Genomic DNA, 26140 nt, shown 5'->3' with positions numbered 1-26140 from the left:
TCCGGCCCTGAGAGACCCTGGGCGAGCCCTGGAGCACGTGACTGGTTCTCCCCGCCCGCCCCACCCCAAGAGAGCCCGGGCCGGAAGGTGGCCACGATGCCAGCCTGGACCCCTCACCCCTGAGCAGCCGGCTGTCCGCCGGGCCCTTGTCCCGGGAGCCCTGCAGGGAGTCAGGCACGGCGGGGCCCAGCCTGTCCCGTCCCCCTGGTCTCCCTCACACCGAGGAGCAAGGCGGGCCTGGGAACATGGGGCCAGGGCTGTGCGGCCATCGTCCCAGACTCTGCCTGCCCTGCCTGTCCTTGGGGGAGTGCCCAGGACAGACCCCGGGGCCAGGCCTCTAACTGGGTTCAGCAGCTTCGGTCCCTGTCCTGGTCGCCCAGCCAGGTGGGGGAGCTGGAGCTGCAGGTCGGGTGGTTCGGGGGTGGCCTCCCGTCACCCAGGGGCTCCCTGGCCCCAGGTCGGGCCCCCAATCACCCAGGGGCTCCCTGGCCCCAGGTCCAGCCCATGTGGATGGGAGGCACCAGCGGGACCAGAGCTGGGGGAGGGAAGGGAGCCAGGACTCCTTGAGGGGACCCCATAGTTCCCTTGTCTCCCAGCACAGACCTCATGGGATCTCCCTCTCTCCCTCCTTCCCTTGCTCCCCTGGCGGCGTCGGAGGTGCGGAGGGCCCTCAGCTGGGAGGTGACCCTGTGGTCTGCTGGCCTGCCGGGTGCTGGCCTACTTCTGTGTCTGGAAGGGCGTCAGATCCACAGGAAAGGTGCTGCGAGAGGTAGGCAGGGGTGGGGGTGGCATGGTCCTAGGAGCTGGGTGTCTGTCTCCACACCCTGTTCACAAGTCTGTGGGAGGAGAGGCTGCACTCCTCCATCCCGGGTGTCTGGGCTGCTCACCAGGCCAACTCAGGCCTCCCACATCCTGCACCCTGGGCTGGGCATGAAACCGATCCAATCGTCCCGTAGGCTGTTCTTTTTGATAAACATAGAAACTGACCCTTCTGGTCTTCAAGCTTGAACCTTACAGTTGTTTTATCTGAATTCCTTCCTCAGGAAATGACCTTGGGGCCTCTCAAAGTATCAAAGAACCGAAACTCACCAGATCGCATCCAGGCAATGAGATGCTGGACCCCCTCATTCATCAGGATTGCTTTCTGGGCCCTCCCGAGTTCCTGTTTTCCTACACATTGGTGCCTTTCTTCCCTGCTATATAAACCCTTAGTTTTAGTCAGGGAGATGGATTTGAGACTTAACTCCCATCCCCCGGCTGCAGCACCCAATTAAAGCTGTCTTCCCTGGTAATTGTCTTCGTCTCAGTCTTTGGCTTTCTGTGCGGCCAGCAGCAGGACCTAGACCAAACCCTTGGTATTTTGGTAACATGCACACCCCCAGGAAAGGACCCCGGACACGGCTCCCACCTCTAGGCTTAAAGCGAATGCACTTCCCGCACCTCCAGTCTTCCGTGTAGCAGCTTTTACCTACGTATGTCTGTGCCACATCCAGTCCTGAGACAGCTGAGTGACCCTGAGAAAGGCTTCCCCAACACGGGAACAGAGGCTGGAGGGCTGGGGCTGGCAGAGGGCGGCAGGACTGCGGGGACATTCTTAGAGCGCTAAAAAGTCAATGCAGACGCAGCAATAAAAGCATGCCATTTTCCAAAGCAGGCTCCGGCTTCCGCCTCTGCTGCTTTAAGAAGGGGTTGGGGTACAGGAGGTAGGGGGAACCTCCTCCAGCTGGAGCTGATGCGGTGAGCAAGGCTCTGCTCTGGAGGCCTCTGCAGCCGGCACCCTTCTGGGGACTGGGAAGGGAGCAGGGAAGGCAGCAGCCCAGGGAAAGCCTCGTCCCCCTGGAGCCGAGGCACTTGGCGGGAGAGCAGGATGAGAGTGGGCTGGAGAGCAGCCACACTGGCGGGGAAGGATGGGTGAAGGGATTCCACAGGTGTCTAGAAAGCTGGAAAGAGCTCCTTAGCAGGTCCAAGCCCCAGGTGTAGGGGAGGACCAGATGTGGAGGACAAAGACCATTGTCCAGGGGGATCTCCAGGCGTTGGCATTATTGGGTCCTACTGAGATGGGGCCGTCAAGGAGAAAACACAGGCTGTGTGTGGCAGGGCGACAAATGAGTGCTGCTACCAAGCTCTGTCCTGTTTTCTATGCACGTCTCAGAGCCCCTCCAGTGACTGTCATCTCCGGCGTCCTCCTGCACCTCTGTGTTTGTAGACATCTTCTCACATTTCAGATCCTGCTGAGCCTCTGGGCCCCCTGCACGTGCCTTCTGACTCTCAGCTGCTGGGATGGGCACCTCTGTGCCCTGTGCCAGCGCCCCTCCTGCAGCTCCCGACACATCTCCTTTTTTTCCTGTGCCCTGCACAGGGTGGGCCTGGAAGCTCGGGGGAATTTGTACCCTTGGACACAGCCCCCCACTGATGCGGCCAAGAGTCACTGGATAACTGTCTTAGTCTCTCACCCTTTGAAGGACAACTCTGAGGTGCGGCTGACTGTGGAGCGAATGAAATGGAACGGATGCACAGCGATGAGTGTGGACAAAGGAACACCGACTTCTCAGGCTGCCGATACGTATCTCAGTAGAAGCACGGGGGAGGGGGAATGCTATATAGAGAAATATTGCTATAGTGTCTGAAGAGTTTAGAATGTATTGACCTAATATAGACACAATAAAAGTGAAAACATTGGAAGAAAATTTAGATGAACTTTATTTGATTGTTGGAATGGAAAAGACTTTCTTTCTTCCTTCTTTTCTTTCTTTCTCTTTCTTTCTTTCTTTCTTTCTCTCTCTTTCTCTCTTTCTTTCTTTCTTTCGTTTTTCCATTATTATACCTTAAGTTCTGGGGTACCTGTGTGCGATGTGCAGGTTTGTTACATAGGTATACATGTGCCATGCTGGTTTGCTGCACCCATCAACTCGTTGACCCAGCAATTCCATTACTGGGTATATACCCAAAGGATTATGAATCACTCTACTATAAAAACACATGCACACGTATGTTTATTGCAGTACTGTTCACAATAGCAAAGACTTGGAACCAACCCAAATGCCCATCAATGTTAGACCGGATTTTAAAAATGCGGCACATATGCAGCCATGAAAAAGAATGAGTTCGTGTCGTTTGCAGAGACGTGGATGAAGCTGGAAACCATCATTCTCGGCAAACTAACACAGGAACAGAAAACCAAACACTGCGTGTTCTCACTCATAAGTGGGAGTTGAACAATGAGAACACACGGACACAGGGAGGGGAACATCACACACCGGGGTCTGTCGGGGGTGGGGGGCTGGGGGAGGGATAGCATCGGAAAAGACTGTTCTAAGCCTACTAGCAATGAGAATAATGATAACCAGTAACATTTGTTGGGTGGTTACCACGTCCCAAACCACTGTCGTAGGCACTAGACAAGAATCAGCTCATTTATCCAGAAATACACCACATTTTCATTGTCGTTATCCTTGGCGGCGAGATAATGGTTGGTTTTTTATTTTCTCTTCCAAACTTGCCCACATTTCCTCTTCTTTTACAGTGAACATGTATTACCTTTATAAGCAGAAAGTGATTAAGAAAGTTATTCATTACTTGCTGTTGAGGAAAATTTCTAATGAGCTCCGGAGTGAGCCAGTTTGCCAAAGTTTAAATTAGCCTGTTCAATTCACTGGAGGCCGTATTTTTCCTCTGAAACTTGTTCTAATTGGCACCTTTTCTTGACGCAATGAGGCGGACGGTGCCGTGATGAAGTCCCTGAAGTCACCAAGCCTTGGGGCCCACGCTAGACACCACGGGGCCTACAGGCACCCACCATCATGCCCCGCTAATTTTTTGTATTTCTAGTAGAGACGGGGTTTCACCGTGTTAGCCAGGATGGTCTCGATCTCCTGACCTCGTGACCCGCCCGCCTTGGCCTCCCAATGTGCTGAGATTACAGGCATGAGCCACCGTGCCTGGCCGCTATTATGACTTGTAACGTTTGTTTTATCCATCAATCAGGAAGGGATATCTTGCACTACTGTCCCTGCCTTTACTCGGCTCTTTTTCTAACGTATAGACTTGTAGGCTTAGGTCATTCTTTTCAGTCATTGTTTGTTTATTCTAAGCCTTCAAAACTTTAAATTTCCCTTCAAGAACCACTCATGGCACATTCAACAAGTCTTCATAATTATTGTTGAGGACACATCTTGATAATTGCATCTTACTGTTCATTCTGCCCAGAAGGAAGGTGCTAAAAGCATAGATCTATTTGAGTCAATGGGAAGTTTATAAGAGTTTGTTCATATGGTGGTGACTTGGAAGTAACAATATTGGAAGATTGACAGCCAGGCATCTTGGAGAAGAGGCATGTGGATGGACTTCCCAGATTGGGCCTAGAATACCAGGAAATGCACATCCCTTGTGTGCGTTCCCGAGGTGCTTTCGGTACTCACGTGGATGTGATGACCTGCTCTGGGGATGTGAGTTAACTTCCTTCCTCAGTTACTCCGATTCTTGCTCAGTGGGCTCATGATAAATGTGGCCATGAGGACAGAAATGGAAGTTACTCACGGGCTCAACAACATGGTCTTCACCAAGTGCCAAATCTCCCAACAGCAGAGCCTCATATATGGGCTCATCCCACAGGGGTCTGTCTTAGCCCATTCAGGCTGCCACAGCACAATACCATAGACTGGGTAGCTTATAAACAACAGAAATTTATTTCTTACCGTTTTGGAGGCTGGAAGGTTCAAGATCAAGGAGTCAGCAGATTTGGTGTTTGGTGTCAGCCCACATTCTGGTTCATAGATGGTGCCTTCTAACTGTGTTTGCACATGGAACCTCTCAGGGGTCTCTTTTATGAGGACACTAATCCCATTCTTGAGGTCTCTGCCCTCTTGATCTAATCACCATTCAAGGCTCCACTTGCAATAACATCATATCGGTGATTAGGTTTCAACATATGAAATTTGGGGTTACAGACATTCAGACGTACCTGGTGAAAAGATGATTATATCATATCAAACCCCTTCCATTCTGCAGGGGGCAGCAAGTTTTTCTCTTTGGAATAGATGCTTTTTCTGTGTATATACATGCTCTCCACTGCCGCGGTTTCGCCAACACCACCATCCACGGATGTACTACGGGCTCATTCACCATCACCATATCCCACTCGAAAGCTGCAATGAAATGGATTAGAGACTGTAATCTGAAAATCTGGGATCCCTGTGGTACTGAGCTAACAAATGAGAGGAGGATTATTGTGTTGGCTAGGTAATGGACCCTGACTGTCAAGAAGAGGTATAATTTCTGCTACATATGTGGGGTCACAGCAAAATATTTCTGAGATTCACCGAATTTTAGGGAACATTTGCTAATATTGCTATCTACAGTGGTAAAATTTGGTGGAAGGTGACAACTCCTAGACAGGCCCAAAAAGGGCTCAGACCCCTCAGGAACAGAAGCCTGTGTCACCCACCGAGTGAAAAATCATAATCAGCCAGTATGTTCGCTGAGGCCAACTATGGGTATGTATGTAATTCCAAAAATGAGGATCACAGGAGGTCATGTCTACTTTACTTCGTTGTTATTTGGTACATAATTTTATTTGTATTAGTTCATTTCCCCCCTTCCCCACCTTCTCTCCGCCATTTTGTAATTTAGTCTACAGATGATAGGCTCTCAAACCAGCATCATTGTTGGCAGCAAAAGCACAATCTGTAAACTATTTCAAAGAGGTGTGTTCTGAGCCAATATGAATGATCGCAGCCTGGAGAAGACACGAACCCGAGACTTGAGCAGTGGCCCCGAGGCAGTCAGACTGCAGCTCTATTTTATACATTTCAAAGGAAGCAGAAGTTACAGGCAAAGTCATAAATCAATACATAGAGTTTAGACACTGGTTTAGCCAAAACATTGGGGTATCCTGAAGCAGGGCTTACAGGTCATAGTTGGACTCAGAGATTCTTTAATTTGTACTTGGTTAAAAGAGCAAGGCTTTGTCTAAACACTTTGTGAAACAAGTATACACATACATATACATATATATAATACAAATATACTTATGGATGTGGAGTAACCCAAGGGAGAGCCATGGTGCATTCAGTGGCTCGGCTCCTCAGCCTTCTCATACAGCAGATGTTAAAGAAATAACAACGTCGGGCCGGGCGCGGTGGCTCAAGCCTGTAACCCCAGCACTTTGGGAGGCCGAGACGGGCGGATCATGAGGTCAGGAGATCGAGACCATGCTGGCTAACACGGTGAAACCCCGTCTCTACTAAAAAATACAAAAAACTAGCCGGGCGAGGTGGCGGGCACCTGTAGTCCCAGCTACTCGGGAGGCTGAGGCCGGAGAATGGCGTAAACCCGGGAGGTGGAGCTTGCAGTGAGCTGAGATCTGGCCACTGCACTCCAGCCTGGGCCACAGAGCGAGACTCCGTCTCAAAAAAAAAAAGGAAAAAAAAAAAAAAACATCATGTCCCTGGCCCCTTTTGAAGTGGCATTCTGTGCAGCCTCACAGTATGTATGCGGTCTAGACCTGGACAATTGTTTGCACTAGCAGGTGACTTGGAGGGCAAATTGAGGTGGAATCAGCGGCCTCTGTCCTCTCTGCAGGTCACAGAGACTCCGGTTTTTGTGTCAGTGTTAGCCGAGATTCTGCGTGTGGTGAGAGGCAGGCATGCAGAGGTGTGCCGGAGCCAGCCTGTACTTGCTGGTGGTGACAGCCCAGGGGGAACATCTCTTCACAACTCCACTCCGGAGACTCCACAATCGGCCTCGGTGGGAGTACGTACACCAAGGCAGTCAGCAAATGCCACCAGTCAGGGCTCCTCCCTGCCTCTCGAGAGCCCACTGTTCAACCTGGACTGGCACACCACTGGGTCCAAGGCATCCTTTTTCATGGCCCGTTCAGACCTAGCAGCTGCAGAGTGGCTCTGGAACCTATATTAGAGAGGAAATTTCCTGATCCTTGACCCACAGCAAAGGCGCTGTGTTCCCAGGACCAAAGGTGGAGCCAGCAGCCTCCTGACTCTCTACCTTCCACGTGTGGCACAGGCACTGGCTCCTGGGCAGGTCAGTTCTGTGGTGTTCTGGGAGTCACTTCCAGAGTTGCAGCCTACATTTCATTCTGACAGGTCTTTGAACGATTTTGTAAGCAACTGGCTCTGTGTGTTAAGGTCCCGGTGCCAAACTAGCCAGAGAGGTTTCCGTTATCTGCACTCACACCCCAACTGATACACGAAGATGTGCCCGTGTGGTTCTATAATAAGATGCCTGCATCTACCTTTGGAGTGTTAGTCAGGGCACGGCAGGAACCAGGTGGCACGCTCTAACATATTTAACTGAAGAGCATTTAATAAAAGGACTGTCTAGAGAGGTGTGAGTAGGGGAGAGGTGTGAGTAGGGGAGAGGTGTGCTCTTCTCCTCGGTGGGAGTGCTGGAGCTGCCCCATATGGGCTCCTGAGAGCTGGCTGTTGCATTGTCCGAAATGTGGGAGCCAGTTGTCAACTGGTACCATTTCCAAATTGTTTGTTTGCTGCATAAACTTACAATTCAACAAATTGTGTGAATCTCTAAGGTGATATATATAACTGAAAGTGTGTAATTGCATCGTTGTAACACAAAGGATAAATGTTTGAGGGGATGGGTACCCCGTTTTCCACAATGTGATTGTTACGCATTGCATGCCTATCTCAAAACATCTCATGTGCCCCAGAAACATGTACCGCTACTAAAGTACCCACAAAGATTCAACTAAAAGATTACTTTAAGAAACAATAAGAAATAACTAAGATGATTTATATAAGAACTGATTATTTTCTAATTATTTTACTGATATCCATGCCCTTGTGGTTATTCACGCCTATGGCATCTGTGTGCTGCAAATACTGTATAGCTGTGTGATATGGTCCACATCCTCCTGACTCTGTGAGGAGCGATGACATATTTGTTACTTGGCATCATCCATGTTGGGAGTATTTACACCACGGACAATGGTGAATACTGCAATTCAGGGCTCCACTTACTGTTTTGTTGACTTCCCAGTCTTAAGCACATGATGGTGAAAATATTAATGATGGAAATTAACCTTTAAAGTGCACCACATCGTCTGTCGTGGTCACAAGGTGAGTAGCCTCACAATTTGAGGAAATAGTTTCCTAGCATTCAAAAACTATTATCTGGCTCAGCAAAGAGGTCTTTCATGGCATTTATTAACACGTGAAGGGTCTTCTTTCACTTTTGTCTGTGTCGTTAACCTAAATGAAAATATCAACCAACATTCATGTGAGAACCCCTATCCTTCATCGCCTGCAACCACAGAGTGATCACAAACACAAGAGTCTGGGAAAAAGTCACGGAAGCAGCCTGTGAGAATCCATTCTGTGTACGGATTTTACAATCAAGAATGTTTTGTATTTTATGACTGTTTGTCAATTGTGTGTGACACCTTCCAAATGGGAGTCGAAATTGTAATATAGTTACATACATAGGTGTAGACATACCTTCTACCACTCCCCTGCCCCGCCCTTCCCACCTCAGACAACCAGTTATCAAACATTTACCAGCATACCACTGTCAACAAGGGATGGTTGGACACCAAGAGAAGCCTTTACCAAACCTAGGCTTGAGAGGAGGACAAGCATAGCGGCTGATGCTCCTGCATCCTGGTGAGAGTGAGAGCCCCTGGGGAATTCGGCCACTCACAGGGAGGAGGTCTCCCTGAGATGGAGAGGAGAGATGCGGCTGCAGGGAGGCCAGGAGGGTACAGGGAGATGCTGTGAAGGCCTCGGGAGTGGGAAGCTTGCATTCACCTCTTGTGGTGCCTGCACGGGCAATTGGGGGCTTTGGGCATCCATCCTCATGGGAGGTAAGTTTCTAGCTTGGCCCAAGCGAGCCGGTTGCTTGAAAGACAGGTGCCCACTCGAATGAATGGTTATTAGAAACACTGGTGTTCTTGGAGTCTGAACAGTTTAAGACTGGCAGAGCCTTTCGGACTGACCCAGTATCCCCCAGCCTGCTCTCCTTCCCCTGGCCATTAACAGACGAGCACCTTTAGACTCACAGAGGGACCACGGGCCGTGGACAAGTGTTTCTCCCCTCTCTGCACACACGGTGCAAGGCCCAAAGCGTGGTGGCAAATCTCGCCCCCAGGCTGAGTCCCTCGAAGGTCTCTGGAGCCCATTTACGCCACCACACACTGCCCCATCTTTCTGCCCTCCCGTCTGGACTCCCTCCACTCCCTTCCCCACTTCCCATCCCTGGCCTGTCCCCAGCCTCTCTTGTCCAGTAGTCGTAAGTCTACCTCCACAGGCGCTCTGAGAAGCCAAGAAGCGAGGCCTCCTGAGGGAGCGTTGGGCTCTCCAGGGCTAACAGGGTCTCCCAGGGGCCAGGGGCCTGTTTGCGCAGGCGCCCTGAGCAGCCAGAGGCACGTCATGCACCAAAGAGGTGGAGCCTCCTGAGGTAGCTTCCGGTTCTCCAGGGCCAACTGGGCTACCCAGGGGCCCGTGGGTGGGAGGGCGGAATCCACCACATGACAGGGGCCTGTTCGCGCGTAGGCGCCGTGGGCATCCAGCTTTGCATTGTGGGGGAAGCGGGGGTTTCGTGTGGGAGCTTCATCCCACCAGTGGCCCTCCAGGAGGACAGGCGGCTTCAACGTTAACTCTGAGGTGGAGGCGAGGCGGCCATGCAGGCCTCAGACAAAGGAGCAGGTGATGATGCCAGTGGTGGTGCGGAGGGCGGTGCTGGTGCTCCCAGAGGCGCTGGTGCCCCCGGAGGTGCTGGAGGCCCGGGAGGCCATGGAGGTCCCGAAGACGCTGGAGGTTGGGGCTTCGCAGGATCTGAGAGCGGTGCTGCTGGGGAAGCTCCCCAGGCTGAGGGCTCCTCACAAGCCCCAGGGCAGGGTGAAGAGGCCCAGGCCCTGGCCCCAGCCTCAGCCTCCGCCTCCGCAGGAGGCTCAGGACGCCAAGAGTGGCAGTTGTATCCTTCCCAAGGAGCCCCTAGGGTCAGGGCAGGGGGTGGAGGTTGGCCTGGGGATGGCCGAGGATGTGCAGAGAGAGGCTTGAGGGGGTGGGCAGGGAGAATGCCCTTGAGGGGTAGAAAGAGGAGTCGGAGGAACCAAGGGTGGCTGCAGGACGCAGCAGCCTGGGGGGCAGCAGCTGCCGCAGCTGGCATCAAGACGTTTTGAGGGGGAGCGTGGCCTGCAGAGGCACAGGGAGGGGTCTTGGGAAGCCTAAAGGGCGGCCTGGGCGGAAGGAGACCTGAAGCACACACTCGCCATCGCCTTAACGGAATCTCCACCAGCACCCTCACAGTGCCATTCCTGTCCAGCTTGGAGGCTGAGATTGCCCGCCACTATCTGGGCCCAAGATATGAAGACCTCGGAGGGGGCGTCCGCAGGGAGCTCACGGTGACTGGCAGTGACCTGGTTATGTAAGTTCTAGATGGGGTGGGGCGGGGAGGGAGGGGCAGTGGGACCGGACCCATCTCTCCACTAGAGGGGCGCTATTGGCCGCACGCAGACGCCTAGGGGTTGGGTCTAAGGAGGGAGTATGACACACTGAGCTTGTCGCCGCCTGATGTCGGCACTCTATGCGAGGCGCCTGAGGATTAAGTCTAATGACGTGGGGGTGGGGGGAGGAACAGGAGGCCACCTCTCTAATAAAATTCTTTTCTTTCCTCTCACTTTTAGCCGATTAATTTCGAACAACTCTGGTCTCCTCCAACTTTCCGTCATCTTCTTGCTCAACCAGCTTTCCATGGTGATACGGACCATGCAGCGCTTGGTGCCGCCAAATTTGGCTAAGCGTCAGCCCGGAAAAGGGGGTTGAGGCCTAAACCTGTGTCGGTCCTGGGCAGTGCATCCTTCCCTAGGGAAATGATTCCTTTTTTTTTTTTTTTTTTGAGACGGAGTCTCGCTCTGTAGCCCAGGCTGGAGTGCAGTGGCCGGATCTCAGCTCACTGCAAGCTCCGCCTCCCGGGTTCACGCCATTCTCCGGCCTCAGCCTCCCGAGTAGCTGGGACTACAGGCGCTGCCACCTCGCCCGGCTATTTTTTGTATTTCTTAGTAGAGACGGGGTTTCACCGTGTTAGCCAGGATGGTCTCCATCTCCTGACCTCGTGATCCGCCCATCTCGGCCTCCCAAAGTGCTGGGATTACAGGCTTGAGCCACCGCGCCCGGCGGGAAATGATTCCTTAACAGCAGTTGCCACTTTGTGCTTTTGAGGGGTGAGGCGAATTGTGTGCCTGGACTGGCCCCTCACTGCTCTCTCCCCACGTGTTTGGATTGGTGCTGCAATGTTACTGCTGAAAATAAAACTGAGCTACTGTTCTGTGTCTGAGTTCCTTTTCATTCACTTCACCAGTTTGCACAGAGAGAGAGAGAGAGGCCAGAAGTCTGACTTCTTACCCTTTTGCCAGCATGCCAGGTGTCTGGGTTCCCTTTCTCTGAGCAGCCCTGGCAACCCTGCTCGCCACATCACAGCAGTGGGGGCCAAGTCATATCACAAAGGAAAACCACCTTTTTCCATTTCATGGAACCACAGGCAAAAAACTCTCAATTTTGCAAGATGCCTCCCAAAAAGCTGCATGGGGGAACAAAAATTAATACTTTGAAACCAGCATTCTGTGTACATCCCGAGCCTTAAATGCATAAATAGAAATGTAATGGAAAGTACTTCTATCTCTTGGAATCCGCGTTAAAGAAACAACCATTCCTGTTGAGACTTTTAGACAAGAATCTCTTTGAATCCTTATCTACAACAGGTGGAAAACTGAGAGCAATTTAAATGCTCAACAATTCCATTGTAATGGATCTTTCATGCAGCCCTCCAATAACATGTTTTTGAAGTTTGTTTGTTTTCTTTTTTTTGAGACGGAGTCTCGCTCTGTCGCCCGGGCTGGAGTGCGGTGGCCGCATCTCAGCTCACTGCAAGCTCCGCCTCCCAGGTTTACCCCATTCTCCTGCCTCAGCCTCCCGTGTAGCTGGGACTACAGGCGCCCGCCACCTCGCCCAGCTAGTTTTTGGTATTTTTTAGTAGAGACGGGGTTTCACCGTGTTAGCCAGGATGGTCTCCATCTCCTGACCTCGTGATCCGCCCGTCTCGGCCTCCCAAAGTGCTGGGATTACAGGCTTGCACCACCGCGCCCGGCCTGTTTTTGAAGTTTTTAAGAAAGAGGTGGAAGTCATATGTCGCAGGAAGAAATTTCAGGAAAAAACGGACGTTTAACTTGCAAAACCTTATACCTTTATGTGTTTGCTATAAAGTTAACGTCTAATACAATTAGAAAACTATAAAACTATTCCAAAATGCTGTCAGTAGTTAATGCTGAGGAAGGACTCAACTGACTTTCGCCTTCTTCCATTTCCTAAATTGTCTTCAATTACAACTTGTACTACTTGACTACCTGAATCCCAGCATCTTTCCTCCAACCCGAGGACAAAGGTGGGAAAATCCAGAGGCGCAACAGATGAAAAAAAAAAACTTTTAACATTTTCCATCCCAGCCGAAGCAAAATATATGTAACAAAACCGACGCTGGTCACCCTGGTCAGCACCCAATATCAATCTGGCAATCCAATCTGGCAATCCAATCTGGCAAGGTTCGAACTTGCCCCCATTGGTCCCCATTGTCTTTGATCCATTCGAGGTGGGGAGGGATGACCTCCAACCGGAAATTCGATGGGTGGTCTCAGGGCAAGATGAAGAGCAGACGGTCACCCTGAGACAGGCCTGTTCCTGTTGAGCTTCCACTAACAGTTCCTTCAGTGCTCAACGAATGTGACCAGACAAATAAGGAAGGTTCTCCGAGTTAGGCCTGTGGAACTTCCATCAGCAGTTCCTTGAGAGATCCCCTCCACATGTACAAAAAACACACACAAAAGAGACGAGATGGACCAAGATTCCAAACCAATATTCCTGACCAAGAATTTTTAAGAGTATTCTTCCAAACTAACCTCCTATTCTCCATCTGAGAAATGTCCCCAATTGAGGAGAAATCTCCCAAATGAAGACTCTTCCTACTATTTAGGGAGAGACAACCCAGATCCCAGAAGGAGTCGAACTGAGGCATCCAAAGAAGCTGAACTAACCAGGATAAGGAAGGAGGTGTTGGTCGCGCCTAGAATTCCCACCAGAGCGGTTGAAAGACGGCTTTCCGGGAACTGTTTCTACACTGCAATCGGGCCCAAGCTGTGAGGTGGTTGGCCGCACCTCACAAGCAGGGACAGTGCCAGAAATGGCCTTCAGTTAAATAAGCAGTCACCAGAGCTCACCTCCAGGTCCATCAAGGTGGTGGGGGGGCTGAGGAATCACAAGTAGGAGATCCCGGATGAGGCCGCAAATTTGTAACCACCCAAGGGGCTCCTCCTGCCTGCTGCACAAAAACAGACCATGGCATTGCAGTAAAGAAAGAATTAAATAGACACGAGGCCAGCCACGCCACGTGGGAGACAAGAGTTAGTACTGAAATCGATCTCCTCCAGGTTAGGGGTTTCTCAAAGGCAGTTTGTGGGAAAGGGTGGGGGTGGCTAGGCTTGCTGCTGATTTGTTGGGGCAGAGATGAAATCATAGGGAGTCGAAGCTGTCCTCCTGAGGGCTGAATCACTCCTGGGTGGGGACACAGGAGAAGGGTTGGTGGGTCCAGGTGGAGCCATGGGTGTCAGACGTGCAAAAAAACGGAAAACATGTCTCAGAAGGCCAATCTACCATGGTGGTGTCATATGCAGGAATGGCTGGCAATACCTTAGCAGAAGCAAGCTCCTCTCCTCCTCCAGCCTGATGGCCTTTTGTTAGGTTTACATAGCTTCATGAGTTTTCAGGAAGGGCTATTATCATTTAAACTATATGCTGTCTCTCAAAGTCAGCTTGTCCCAAAATCTCAGGAGTAATTAAGGGAGAGGCAAAATGGAGAGTGGGTTAGCCCAGCTCACTATCATAATTTGTCTCACAGACACAATTTTTGCAAAGGTGGTTTCTTTTGGGGGAAGGAGGAGGGAGGATTGTAGTGTTGGGAAAATATAATAAAAGGCAAAATCACTTGCCAACGTAGAAAACATCTCCACAAAGGCAGAAAAGTTTCATGATTGAACAAGCATTGCACTACAATGTGATGCACATCACAGGCAATCTGCTAAAACACTGCAAAGACAGAAGGAAATATGACCCTTTTCTATAGCCAAGTAGATGCAACCCATGACATACATGCTCTCAAGATGAACAGTAACCAGTCCTCAAGTGAGACGACTTGACAGTGCCATCTCTTGCCCATAGTTCATCCTACAATTACCTGATAATTGGGGTGACCATGTGTATCAGTTAAATTGGTGTTAGGGACTGAATGTTTGTGTCCTCCCCCAGTCGTATGTTGAAGTTCTACCCCCAGTGTGGCTGTACTTGGAGACGGGACCTCTACGGGTGTAATTAAGGTTCCACAAAATCACAGGTTCAGGGCTCTGATCCAGTTTGATCAGTGACATGAGAGCTCTCGTGCTCTCTCTCAGTGCGCACGAACTGATGCAAGGCCATGTGAGGACATAGCCAGAAGGCGGCCATCTGCAAGTCACGAAGAGAACCCTCACCAGAAACCAAATTTGCTGCCACCTTCATCATGCACTTGTAGCCTCCAGAACCGTGAGAAAGTAAACCTCTGCTGTTTAAGTCAACGCATCCATGGTTCCTCGTTATAGCTGCCTGAGCAGACTAATGCAATTGACTTTATCCAAAGAAAAAATAAATTTCCCCTGTCTTCTTTACGCAAGGGGTTAGTTTTGCAACTTTGAGCAAGGTGCCCACTTCCGAAGCAAGTTCAGCTACTCTTCTCCCATGGAAACTGGGAGATAGGGGCACTTTCTTCCCTGATGTTTACATTTCAAAGAGAGGATTCCCAGGTCCTTGAAAATGACCTTCTGGGGTCATGAACATGGCAAGAGGCTGTATTAGCTCTTAAAAATATCTTCATGCTTTTCAAAAAGACAGAGAAAGGATGTATAAGTTTTCTAAAATAAATGCTTTATCAAACGAGAGGTGGAGGAGTCTCTTCCCTTATCTTCAACGGAGAGAATTAAACCTCTATTTTTAATTTGCACTGGTCCTTGCAGCAGCTCTCTCTAAAATATGCTGTGCCCTGCAAATTTGCTAAACTAACTAATTAGTCTAGTAGCTCTTGCGTAGATTCGGTTGGATTTTCTGCAGAGACGAATGTGTTTTCTGAGAATAAAGGCAGTTGTACCTCTTCCTTTCCACTCTGGATCCTTTCATTGATTGATTTCTGTCCTCATTGAGCTTTGCATCTTCCTGCTTCTCTGTATCCCTGATAGCTGTTGATTGGACGGCAGATGTCGTGCCTGTCTCCTTGGCTGCTGGGTATTTCTGTATTCCTAGACGTTATCCATGAGCTGTGTTCTGGGAAGCTGTTAAGTTACTTGGAAACGGTTTGACCCTGCTGAGTCTTGCTTTGAAGATGTGCTGCGTGAGACCAGAGCAGCTCTTACTGTAGGCTTCAGTTTCCCACCCTACAGAGGTAACACCATTCCTGGCATCCTGGCTGATGCCTGCCAAGTGAATAAGAGCTTCTCTACCCTGGAGGGTGGGGACAGCTCCTGATCTCTATCCTGCTTGAGCACTGAGCAAAGTTACCTTTCACTTTCTCGGGGGATCCCCTCCCTGGCCTCAGGTAGCTTCCTCACACGCCTGTGCTCACCGGTAGTTTGCTGAATACCCGAGCAGGACCCTCTGTGGATATCCAGGGTTCTTTCCCTCTGCAGCTCTCTTCTCTCTGGTCCCCCACCCTGCAAACTCCAGCCACCCAGACTCGCAATCAGAGTTTCCTCTGCCAAACTCTGGGTGTCACCTAGGCTCCAGCAAAAAAAAAAAAAAAAGAAAAAAAAGAAACTCTCTTGGTTTCTGTCTGTCTCCCTTCTCTTTTTCCCCCTCTTTCTTGAATGCTATTTTATGGGCATTAATTACTGATGCAATTTACTTCCCCTCCTCTGCACTCTACTTCCCCTCCTCATTCTCCCACTTATGGTTCTGTTAGATTCTATTTATTTCTGAGGCTTTTTTTCCTTCCTGAGGTTAAAATTGCCTTGTTTCTTTTCCTTCCTCCTTCCCTCCCTCCCTCCTTTCTTTCTTTCTTTCCTGTCTTTCTTCCTGACAGAGTTTTGCTCTTGTTGCCCAGTCTAGAGTGCAATGGCACGATCTCGGCTCACTGCAACCTCCGCCTCCCAGGTTCAAGCGATTCTCCTGCCTCAGCCTCCTAAGTAACTGGGATTACAGGCATGTGCCACTACGCCCAGCTTTTTTTTTTTTTTTTTTAACCAGAGACGAGGTTTCTCTATGTTGGTCAGGCTCAAGTAAATTTGGTCTGATTTTACTTTCTGCTATTGCTGGCTTTCCCTCTCCTTAGCGCACAGAAATGGTCTCTTTACCACGCTGCCACAGCTGGGGGATCAGTGAGGGGTCCTACTTCCTCAGTGCCCTTTTTAGCACTATGAAGTTAAAACCAGGTACTGTAAGTGCTCACCTGATTTTTGATTCTTACAAAGGTGTTTTCTTTTGTGTGCGTACATAGTTGTTGAATTGGTGACCTTGTGAGGGGAATGAACGGCGGAGTCTTCTATTCCACCATCTTGGTCCATTCTTGTCTTCTCATTGTGGTTTTGATTTCATTTCTCTAATGATTAGTGATATGGAGCATTTTTTCATGTGCTTGTTAGCTGTGTGTCTCTTCTTTTGAAAAGTGTCTGTTCGTTTCCTTTCCCCACTTTTAAATGGAGTTGTTTGTCTTTTGCTTGCATATTTATTTAAGTTCCTTATAGATTCTGGACATGAGACTTTTGTCAGATACACAGTTTGCAAATATGCTCTCCCATTCTGTAGGTTGTCGGTTTACTTTGTTGATAGTTTCTTTTGCTGTGCAGAAGCTGTTTAGTTTAATTACGTCCTATATGTGAATTTATGTTTTTGTTGGAATTGTGTCTTTGTCATGAAATCTTTGCCTGGTCCTATGTCCAAAATGGTATTTCCTAGGTTATCTTCCAGGGTTTTTATAGTTTTGGAGTCTTCAATTCATCTTGAGTTGATTTTTCTATATGGAGTAAGGGGAAGTCAGCCCAGAAAAGTTCCGAGGAAAGTGGGGGCGGGGGCCGCTGGGTCATCCCTCACACAGGCTCATCATTGGGATGCGTCCTGAACGCCCATCAAGCCCAAGCCCATGGCCCTTGTGATCCAGGTGAGGAAACTAAGGCCCAGAGAGGTGAATACCCTGCAGACTCTCAGTCCCAGTCTCTTCCCCTCACTCCCTGTGAGGCTCTCCGGCCTCATCGAGGTCCCATCAGGTGGGGAAAGATGCTGTTCCAGGTGCACACTGGTCTACAAGGCCAGAGCTTTCTGGAAGGGGGCAGTAAGTACCTCGGCTCTCTTTCTGGTAGGGGTGGGAGTCCTGAGAAGGCGGGAAGTGGCCCACTTGGTAACTCTGAGGTGCCATCAGGGCCCCCAGGAAGGAAGCTGGGTGTGTGCGCAAGTGTGAGGTAAGCTGGCCAGGGAGGAGGAAAGGACAGAGGAAGGCCACGTGGGTCCAGCCTGCCCCAGGGTGTCCCGCTTGCCCAGGCTGTGGGTCTGCCAGCCACTTGCCTGCTTTCAGTTTCTAGGTCATGCTGAGCTTGTTCCCAACTTGGGGCTCCGGGCATTTGCTCTTCCTTCTGTGTGGGTGCTCTCCAGGCCCTCCTCGTGGGATCTACGTGCTCTGGGGGGCTGGGGACACACGGCCCACGTGTATCTTCTGAAACACACGCCAGCCTGTGCTCTTGCTCGTCTGCTTACTTGCCATAGTTTCCTGGCCACAATAACACATAGGTCCCATGAGGAGGGCAGGGACTGGCTGTTGTGGCCCAGAAGTACCCAATCGCTGTCTGCTGAATGAATGGAGAATGGGCTGCTTTCCTGGAGCAGCACATTCTAGGATCGTGTGCCCTCAAGTGCCACCCTGCCTACCTCCCACATTGAGTGAGGCATCAAGAGCAGAAGGAGCCTGGGAGCGGGAGCTGTTCCAGGTGCTGCCTGAGCACACCACCTCCCACCTCCCCCTCCAGCAGGAAGAGGAAGAAACAAACCACGAGGCTCTTCAGAGACAGGACCCCTTGTCCCCTACCCACAGTGCTGGAGCTGGCACTTCCTATTTCTGCTTTGAAAGCCTCAGGTTGTCACTCTCAGAGCAGAAGAGAGCAAAGGGGAACCCTACTGATTTCAACAAAACAAAGTTGCCCAACCCCAAGCTGGCCACAGGCGAAGGCAGTGAAATGACACAATCAGCTTGGAAAAGCCTAAGGACCCTGGGCACTCTTTTCAAAAGCTGTCATTTGCTATACGAAATGCTGAGGTTCAGGGAAAGGAAAACACTTGCTCCAAGTCACACAGCAAGCTTGCATGCTCTCAATGAGGTGTCTAATAAGAGCTGAAGGCCTGGAGTCATAAGCCATCATTACGGTCTGAGTTGCTCTGTTGCAGTGTCCCTGTGGCAGCATGGGGTGGGGACGGGGAAAGGAGGAGAAAGCAACCTCAGTTACCTTCTCCTCCAGTCTGCTTCTTGGACTAAGGGCTTAACAGTCAGAGTCCTAGCTGTTAAGGTTTGTGGCCGATGAAGGTATGGCTCTTTTTATTTATTTATTTTTTTGAGATGGAGTCTCACTCACTCGGTCGCCCAGGATGGAGTGCAGTGGCGCCATCTCGGCTCACTGTAAACTCCACCTCCCGGGTTCAAGCGATTTTCCTGCCTCAGCCTCCCAAGTAGTTGGGATTACAGATGGGTGCCACCACACCTAGCTAATTTTTGTTATTTTTCTTTTTTTTTTTTTTTTGAGACAGAGTCACACTCTGTTACCCAGGCTGGAGCGCAGTGGTGCGATCTCTGCTCACTGCAAGCTCTGCCCCCTGGGTTCACGCCATTCTCCTGCCTCAGCCTCCCGAATAGTTGGGACTACAGGCGCCCGCCACCACGCCCGGCTAATTTTTTGTATATTTAGTAGAGACGGGATTTCACCGTGTTAGCCAGGATGGTCTCCATCTCCTGACCTCGTGATCCACCTGCCTTGGCCTCCCAAAGTGCTGGGGTTACAGGCGTGAGCCACTGCGCCCAGCCTTTTTCTTTTTGTTTTGAGATAGAGTCTCGCCCTGTAGCCAGGCTGGAGTGCAGTGGCACGATCTCAGCTCACTGCAACCTCTGACTCCCTGATTCAAGCGATTCTACTGCCTCAGCCTACTGAGTAGCTGGGACTACAGGCACGTACCACCACGCCCAGCTAATTTTTGTATTTTTAGTAGAGATGGGGTTTCACCATCTTGACCAGGATGGTCTCGATCTCTTGACCTTGTGATCCGCCTGCCTTGCCCTCCCAAAATGCTGGGATTACAGACGTGAGCCACCGCACCTGGCCAATTTTTGTATTTTTAGTAGAGACTGGGTTTTGCCATGTTGGCCAGGCTGGTCTCAAACTCCTGACCTCAGGTGATCCACCTGCCTCGGCCTCCCAAAGTGCTGGGATTGCAGGCGTGAGCCACCATGCCCGGCCAGGTATGGCTCTTCTGAGGGGACCAGGCTGAGGCTGGGGATAAGGCCAAGTCCAATCTACTGTGGGCTCCACCTGGGTACCTCTCCCGGGTCTCAGGCTTACGGGGAGTCAAAAGACAACGGCCCCTCCTTACTCTCCCACTGGCAGAGCCCTTCTCCCTCGGCTGCCTCATTCCTTTTTGGCTCTCCTTTTCTAAGTTCTGATCAGAAGTACAAAGGTGTCAAGGAGTAGGTTTGGCAAAGTGTGACAACGCGTTGTCTATGTGAACAAAGAACCACTGAGCTCATCCAGCACTGAGGGGCGCACAATGTGGCAGAGCTAACTAGTTTTGACAGAGCTCCTTCTCAAGTTACAAGGTAAGTTAATGGCAAAGGTGGTCATACAGTAGTGAGCAGACAGATTCTTGAGTGCATCCAGGGTTAAAAGTGAAAACTGAGACCACGTGTAATTTGAGATGAAGCCCTTGTTCCACCAGCCCCTGCATAGTCTCACTGCCCCATGGGACACAGGGGAGGGTGCTCTAGTCTGGGGTGATGGTTGTCCTAGGACCACCCCTCCTTCCCCTCCCACGGAAATCCTCATGCTATACTATTCTTTGGTCTTTCCTATGAGTGCAAAATGGCGGTTCCACAAGCTGGACAATTGGGGCCAGGTGGGGTGAGGCAGAGCTTCTTGGTAGGCTTTCGAAACTGAGGCAAAGAGATAGTGTTTAAAGAAAGGTTGAGTGTTTGTATTGACAGAACTTGAAGTGTTAGTGAAGAGGCAGAGATCAGGCCTCAGATCCTGCCTTTGGAACTCACTTGTTAAGACATGAAGAGGTTTGAAATAAACCACAGAATGAATAGCATTCCCTGTTTTCCCCAAGAAGTCCATCTAGACAGTCCCTAAAGAGCCTGCAACTCCAGGACTAAGGGCTACATTCAGAGGCTAGGCACAGGGTTCGGAAATGTCCTGTGGCCAGGTGCAGTGGCTCACACCTGTAATCCCAGCACTTTTGGAGGCCGAGGCGGGCGGATCACTTAAGGTCAGGAGTTTGAGACCAGCCTGACCAACATGGTGAAACCCTGTCTCTACTAACAATACAAAAATTAGCCGGGTGTGGTGGTGCATGCTTGTAATCTCAGCTGTTCGGGGGGCTGAGGCAGGAGAATCGCTTGAATACAGGAGGCCGAGGTTGCAGTGAGCCAGTATTGGGCTACTGCACTCCATCCTGAGCGACCAGAGCCAATCTCCGTCTCCAAAAAAAAAAAGAAATGTCTTGCAAGTGCACATGCACATCAGGTAGAGCTGGGATGATCCTGGCACACTAGCAGGAGCGGGAGGAGGAGCTCAACTTAGCAGAGCCTGTGTGGTCCTGCAACAATTAGTTGGAAAAGCTGAGGCATGGAGCAGGCACTTCCTGGCTTTCAAGACTGGGGCCTGGGAGAGACTCACCGATGCACCCATGATGATGAATATGTGTGTATCCGACTGATGGAAGGCATCGCCCTGGAACAGCTCTTCCCGCAGGATCCCGCACACCTGGGTCCGGCTCAGGGCCACCTGCTCTGCCATGACGCTGTCTGGTAGAAGAGAGGCTCGTTAACAAGGCAGAAGAACAGGAGAGCATTGAGAAGTTAGCCCTTTTCTTGAGAGTTCCTCTGGGGTCTCACCGGGATGACACCTGATCACCCAAGCCACTCCTTGTGAACGGCTGGGCATTGGGGAGTGCTTGATGGGTTAGAAACTGCTGGCTCTGGGCTCCAGCCACACTCTCCCAGGCAACCTTCATTCAGGGTGTACATTACAAAATTACCCAAAGCATTGGTGGATTCCGGCTAGAGCATAAATTCTGGACAACCAAGTAAAATCCTTGTGGGGCACGGAATTATGCGCCCAGGACCATTCATTCCCGACTGTAGCGGGAACTCCACAATGACCTGGACCAAGGGACATGATGCAGATGCCGGAGTTCAGCTCCAGCCCTCCCCTTGCCAAGCTGGGAGACCCCGGCCGGCAAGTCCCCTTCGCTCTCGGGGTCTCAGGGGCTCAAGAGAGGAGGTGCGGGGTATAAACGGATTAAGACCCTCTCGAACAAACAGCGTGTGTTTTACCGCCGCGCGGCGCAGCGCCGGGCAGTACGCTCCTCCGGCTGCGCGGCGCCCGCCCGCCCGGTTACCTGCGCTTCGTCGCCGCCGCCCTCCGCGCTCGCAGCCCCGAAGTGTACGGCCGTTTCCGGGGGCTGAGCCCCGCCGGCCCATTTAATCTGCGGGGGCGGGGGCGGGGGCGGGCGCCTGGGCTGAGCTGACCCGCCTCAGGCGAGGCGTGCGGGGCGGGGCCTCGACCGCCATCCCTCGTGCGGGCGGGGCGGCGACAGGGCAGGTGCGCGCGCATCCCAGGCCAGCCCCGCCCCTCGGGCACCTGCGCTGGAGGCCGGCCCGCCGGCTGCCTGCCATACCCGCTGCCGCTGCTCCGCATCCCCAGTGTCCGGCGGGCACGGGTGCAGCTCCGCGTAGTGCTCCCGCATCCCCATCGCCGCCCAGGCCAGGCCCCGCCCCTACTGTCCGGTTTTCCCGCCTGCCTCGGCGGCCTCCCGCACTCGCGGAGGGCTCCGCTTCCGCCGGCAGCGTGGCCACGCCTCCTCTGGGCTGTCCCTCGGCTCCTGGGCGGGGCCTTCTGGCGCGCCGCTCCCCCGGGAACCCTCGCCCGTTCGCGGTTCAAGCCGGCCCTATTGGGCAGTCTCTTCTTGACTCCTCCCCCGGAGAGGGCGGGGCGGCCGAGCGCCCCGAGGCTAGACGCCGCCGTCCGAGAGACGAGGGGGCGTGTAGGCCGTGACGCCCTGCAAAGTGGCCGGTGTGCTTATCATTACCGAGCTTCCGCGGGCCTGCAGAGCCTGGCTGACTCAGACTTCTCTCCGGAGCGGGATGCGGCCTTACCGCGACCTCGCACTTCTCGCCGGCTTCCCGTGTTCCCGGGGCGGGGCTTGTATGTTTTTACTTCCGGATCCCACAGCTATGACACCGGAAGCCGGAAGCGGGGCTTTCGACAGCGGAGAAGGAAAGGGCGACCGCGGAACTGGAACTTTCTCGGAGCGCCGGGGCCCTACCTGCGTTCACAGTCCGCCGCTCCCACCCTTCTCACGTCTGACCGACTCTGCTGACAGGTGTGGTCCTTTTCCCTAAAGACAGGGTTCCATCGGTGGGTGTTCCGCCGCTTCCGAGACTCCCCCGGACGTTCAGGCTCCCCCATCTGTCTTGGGCCCCAGCCCGTTCCTGCCGCGCGCTTCTGGAGCACTGGCCAAGGCGGGCCGATTCAGGACCCAGGTTACTTGGGCGGCGAGCTGGACTGGTTTCTGCTCCTCCCTTCTCTTCCACTGCGGGGTCTGACCCTACTCCTTGTGCGAGGACTTCTCTAGTTCAGAGACATTTTCTGTTCTCCAAAGTTGACTGCGCTCGATCAGGGTCGTTAAATTCTTCGAAAATGCCTCAAATATAGTTTGGCAGCTAGGTATCTGATCTCATGTGCCTGTTTTCTCGTTTTGCAAGACAACATCTGCCTGTTCTCATACTGTTTCTGTGATCTGAGAATGAATGGGCTGTCCTGGCACATTAGAGGAATAGCACGGAGGTCACTATAGCTGGAGCAGAGTGAGGGAGGGGAGCATAGTTGGAGAGGAAGGGATGGGGTACCCGATGGTACAGGGCCTTGTAGGCCGTTGTAGGGAGGTTGACTTTTACGCAGAAGGCAACGGGGAGCCATGGTAGGGTTCTCAGTAGAGAAAGAATGTGATCGGAATTACGTCTTACACTGATCGTTCTAGCAGTGGTGGGGAGAACAGACCATAGTGGGCAAGGGTAAAAGAAGGGCGACCTATTAAGAGGTAATTGCAGTAATCCAGCTAAGAGACAGTGCTTTGAGCATCTTATTATTGAAAATTTCAAAAATGTACACAAGTAGAAAAATTAGTATAGTAAATCTTTTTAGTTTGTTTGTTTTTGAGAGATGGAGTCTCGCTGTGTCGCCCAGGCTTGAGTGCAGTGGCACGATCTCAGCTCACTGTAACCTCCTCCTCCTGGGTTCAAGCGATTCTTCTGCCTCAGCTTCCCAAGTAGCTGGGACTGCAGGCATGCGCCACTACGCCCAGCTATTTTTTGTATTTTTGGTAGAGACGGGGTTTCACTGTATGTTGGCCAGTGTGGTCTTGAACTCCTGACCTCAGGTGATCTGCCTGCCTCAGCCTCCCAAAGTGCTGGGATTACAGGTGTGAGCCACTGTGCTCGGCCAGTATAGTGAATCTTACATTCACAGCTCCCAACTTCAACAATTGAAGTTATCAACTTGTGACTAATTTTGTTTATACCCCTCGCAATTCTCTCCCGTTATTATTTTTTTCTTTTTCTTTTCTTTCTTTTTTTTTTTTTTTTTTTTTGAGACAGATTCTCCCTCCGTAGCCAGGCTGGAGTGCAGTGGTGTGATCTCCACCCACTGCAACCTCCGTCTCCTGGGTTCAAGCGATTCTCCTGCCTCAGCCTCCCACATAGCTGGGACTACAGGCGTGCACCGCCACGCCCAGCTAATTTTTGTAGTTTTAGTAGAGATGGGGTTTCATCATGTTGGCCAGGATGGTCTTGATCTCTTGACCTTGTCATCTGCCTGCCTTGGCCTCCCAAAGTGCTGGGATTACAGGCATGAGCCACCGTGCCCGGCCTCTTTTTTTTTTTTTTTTTTTTTTGAGACCCAGTCTCACTCTGTCACCCAGGCTGGAGTGCAGTGGCATAATCTTGGCTCACTGCAACCTCCATGTCCCAGGTTCAAGCGATTCTCCTGCCTCAGACTCCCAAGTAGCTGGGATTACAGGCATGCACCATCACTCCCACCTATTTTTTTTTTTTCTTTTTTTTTTTGTATTTTTAGTAAATACAGGGTTTCGCCATGTTGGCCAGGCTGGTCTCGAACTCCTGACCTCAAGTGATCCACCCGCCATGACCTCCCAAAGTGCTGGGATTACAGGTGTGAACCACCATGCCTGGCCACCATTATTATTTTCAATAACAGCTTGAGATATCATTAGCATGTCACACAGTTCATCAATTTAAAGTGTACAATTCAATGGTTTGTGGTATGTGTATTCACAGAACATTTTCATCACCTCCCCAAAGAGACCCCATACCCTTTAGCTCAGCTTATCTTCCCCCCAGCCCTAAATGGCTCTCCCCAGTAACCATTAATCCACTTTATGTCTCTATGGATTTGCTTGTTATAAACATCTCATATAAATAGAATCATACAGTGTTTAGTTTTTTGTGACTTGTTTATTTCTCTTAGCATATTTGCAAGATTTGTTCATGTTATAGCATGTGGATGTACTAGATTTTGTTTATTCATAGTTGGTGGACATTTGGGTTGTTTCTACTCTCTGGCTGCTATGAGTAATGCTGCTACAAGCATTCATGTGGAGACATGTGTTTTCATTTCTCTCGGGTATATACCTAGGAGTTTTCCCATTATTTGGAGGTGAATTCAGACATCATCTTTAAATATTTAAGTGTGCCTCTCTCTAAGACAGGACTCTGAAAAACAACCACAATATCATTATGACACCTAAAATAGTTAATGTTAATTGCTTAGTGTGATCAGATGGGTCGGGGGATACATTTTGACAGGATTTCCTGATGGATTAGATGTGCTCTTTGTGTGTGTGTGTGTCTGTGTGTGTGTGTGTGTGTGTGTGTGTGACAGAGAGAGAGAGAGAGGAGAGAGAGAGAGAGAGAGAATCAAAAAAGACTTGACAGCTGGAGGATGGATTTGCCATCAGCTGATAACAGAGGCGGCCTTGGGTAGATCTGAGTTTTGGGGACTGTCGGGGGTCTTAGAGAGGTTCGTTTTGAGAGGACTACTAGATAACCAAGGAGAAATGTTGAGATTGATAAATGAATGTGGAGTTTAGAAAAGAGGTCTAATTAAGCATCAAGATTGGAGTTCAAGGCATGAGACTGGATAGAATTCCTGCGGGAGCGAATGTAGTTACAGAGGAGAAGACGTCCTAGGACAGAGCCCTGGGGCACCCCAACATGAAGGGTGGGAACCCAGTGAGAGTGCCTGGGCAGGAGTAGCCAGCAAGATAGGGAGGAAACCAGGAGAAGGGGCTGTTCTGGAAGCCAAGGGTGGAGTGCAGTGGCGCAATCTCAGCTCACTGCAACCTCCACCTCCTGGGTTCAAGCAATTCTCCTGCTTTGGCCTCCCGAGTAGCTGGGACTACAGGCGCGTGTCATGTCACCACACCCTGCTAATTTTTTTTTTTTTTTTTTTTTTTTGAGACGGAGTCTTGCTTTGTCGCCTAGGCTGGAGTGCAGTGGCACAATCTCGGCTCACTGCCAGCTCCGCCTCCCGGGTTCACGCCATTGTCCTGCCTTAGCCTCCCGAGTAGCTGGGGCTGCAGGCGCCCGCCTCCACGCCTGGCTAATTTTTTATATTTTTAGTAGAGACAGGGTTTCACCGTGTTAGCCAGGATGATCTCGATCTCCTGACCTCATGATCTGCCTGCCTCGGCCTCCCAAAGTGCTAGGATTACAGGCGTGAGCCACCGTGCCCGGCAATTTTTTTTTTTTTTTTTTTTAGTAGAGGCAAGGTTTC

General features: G+C 51.1%; 2 protein-coding genes and 1 long non-coding RNA gene across 35 annotated transcripts in view; 2 read left to right on the top strand and 1 right to left on the bottom strand.

Moving 5' to 3' along the window:
- Positions 1-2976: 2976 nt before the first annotated feature.
- LOC114675015 (glucose-6-phosphate 1-dehydrogenase-like) lies at positions 2977-22496 on the bottom strand. 19 transcript variants are annotated; one of them, XR_013412888.1, is made up of 5 exons: positions 21929-22496; positions 20963-21090; positions 4961-5144; positions 4419-4787; positions 2977-3537 (listed from the first exon to the last, which is right to left on the bottom strand). XR_013412888.1 is itself a non-coding variant. In XM_077989000.1 (4 exons), exons 1-4 carry the CDS (start codon positions 21983-21985, stop codon positions 4941-4943), a joined length of 255 nt encoding a protein of 84 aa, XP_077845126.1. In that variant the 5' UTR covers positions 21986-22496; the 3' UTR covers positions 2977-4940. The 19 variants fall into 19 exon arrangements, 6 of the variants coding, with proteins under 6 accessions (XP_077845126.1, XP_028698181.1, XP_028698177.1 ...); XR_013412889.1 differs by having other exon boundaries at positions 4419-4960; positions 5058-5144; XR_013412890.1 differs by having other exon boundaries at positions 4695-4960; positions 5058-5144.
- Positions 17118-26140, top strand: part of LOC144329386 (NF-kappa-B essential modulator) — a 26624-nt gene continuing 17601 nt past the window's right edge. For 12 of the 15 annotated variants that reach the window (XM_077988923.1, XM_077988921.1, XM_077988922.1 and 9 more), the window contains exon 1: positions 22546-22670. Coding sequence is in view for 1 of the 15 variants with exons in the window: in XM_077988919.1 (XP_077845045.1) it covers positions 17176-17364 (189 nt within the window). In the remaining 14 variants the exon portion in view is untranslated. Of the gene's footprint in view, positions 17365-22545; positions 22671-22770; positions 23015-26140 lie in introns of those variants that run through there. The other 3 variants (XM_077988925.1, XM_077988919.1, XM_077988926.1) reach the window with 3 other exon arrangements.
- LOC144338641 (uncharacterized) lies at positions 18786-21091 on the top strand. The gene is made up of 3 exons (XR_013412901.1): positions 18786-19373; positions 19507-20489; positions 20621-21091. It is a non-coding gene; the product is annotated as an uncharacterized LOC144338641 (long non-coding RNA).

The sequence above is a fragment of the Macaca mulatta genome, chromosome X (genome assembly GCF_049350105.2).
Source record: "Macaca mulatta isolate MMU2019108-1 chromosome X, T2T-MMU8v2.0, whole genome shotgun sequence".
NCBI classification, from domain to species: domain Eukaryota; kingdom Metazoa; phylum Chordata; class Mammalia; order Primates; family Cercopithecidae; genus Macaca; species Macaca mulatta.
The sequence above is the reverse complement of the archived record's forward strand: the minus strand, read 5'-3'. Positions and strand labels throughout refer to the sequence as shown.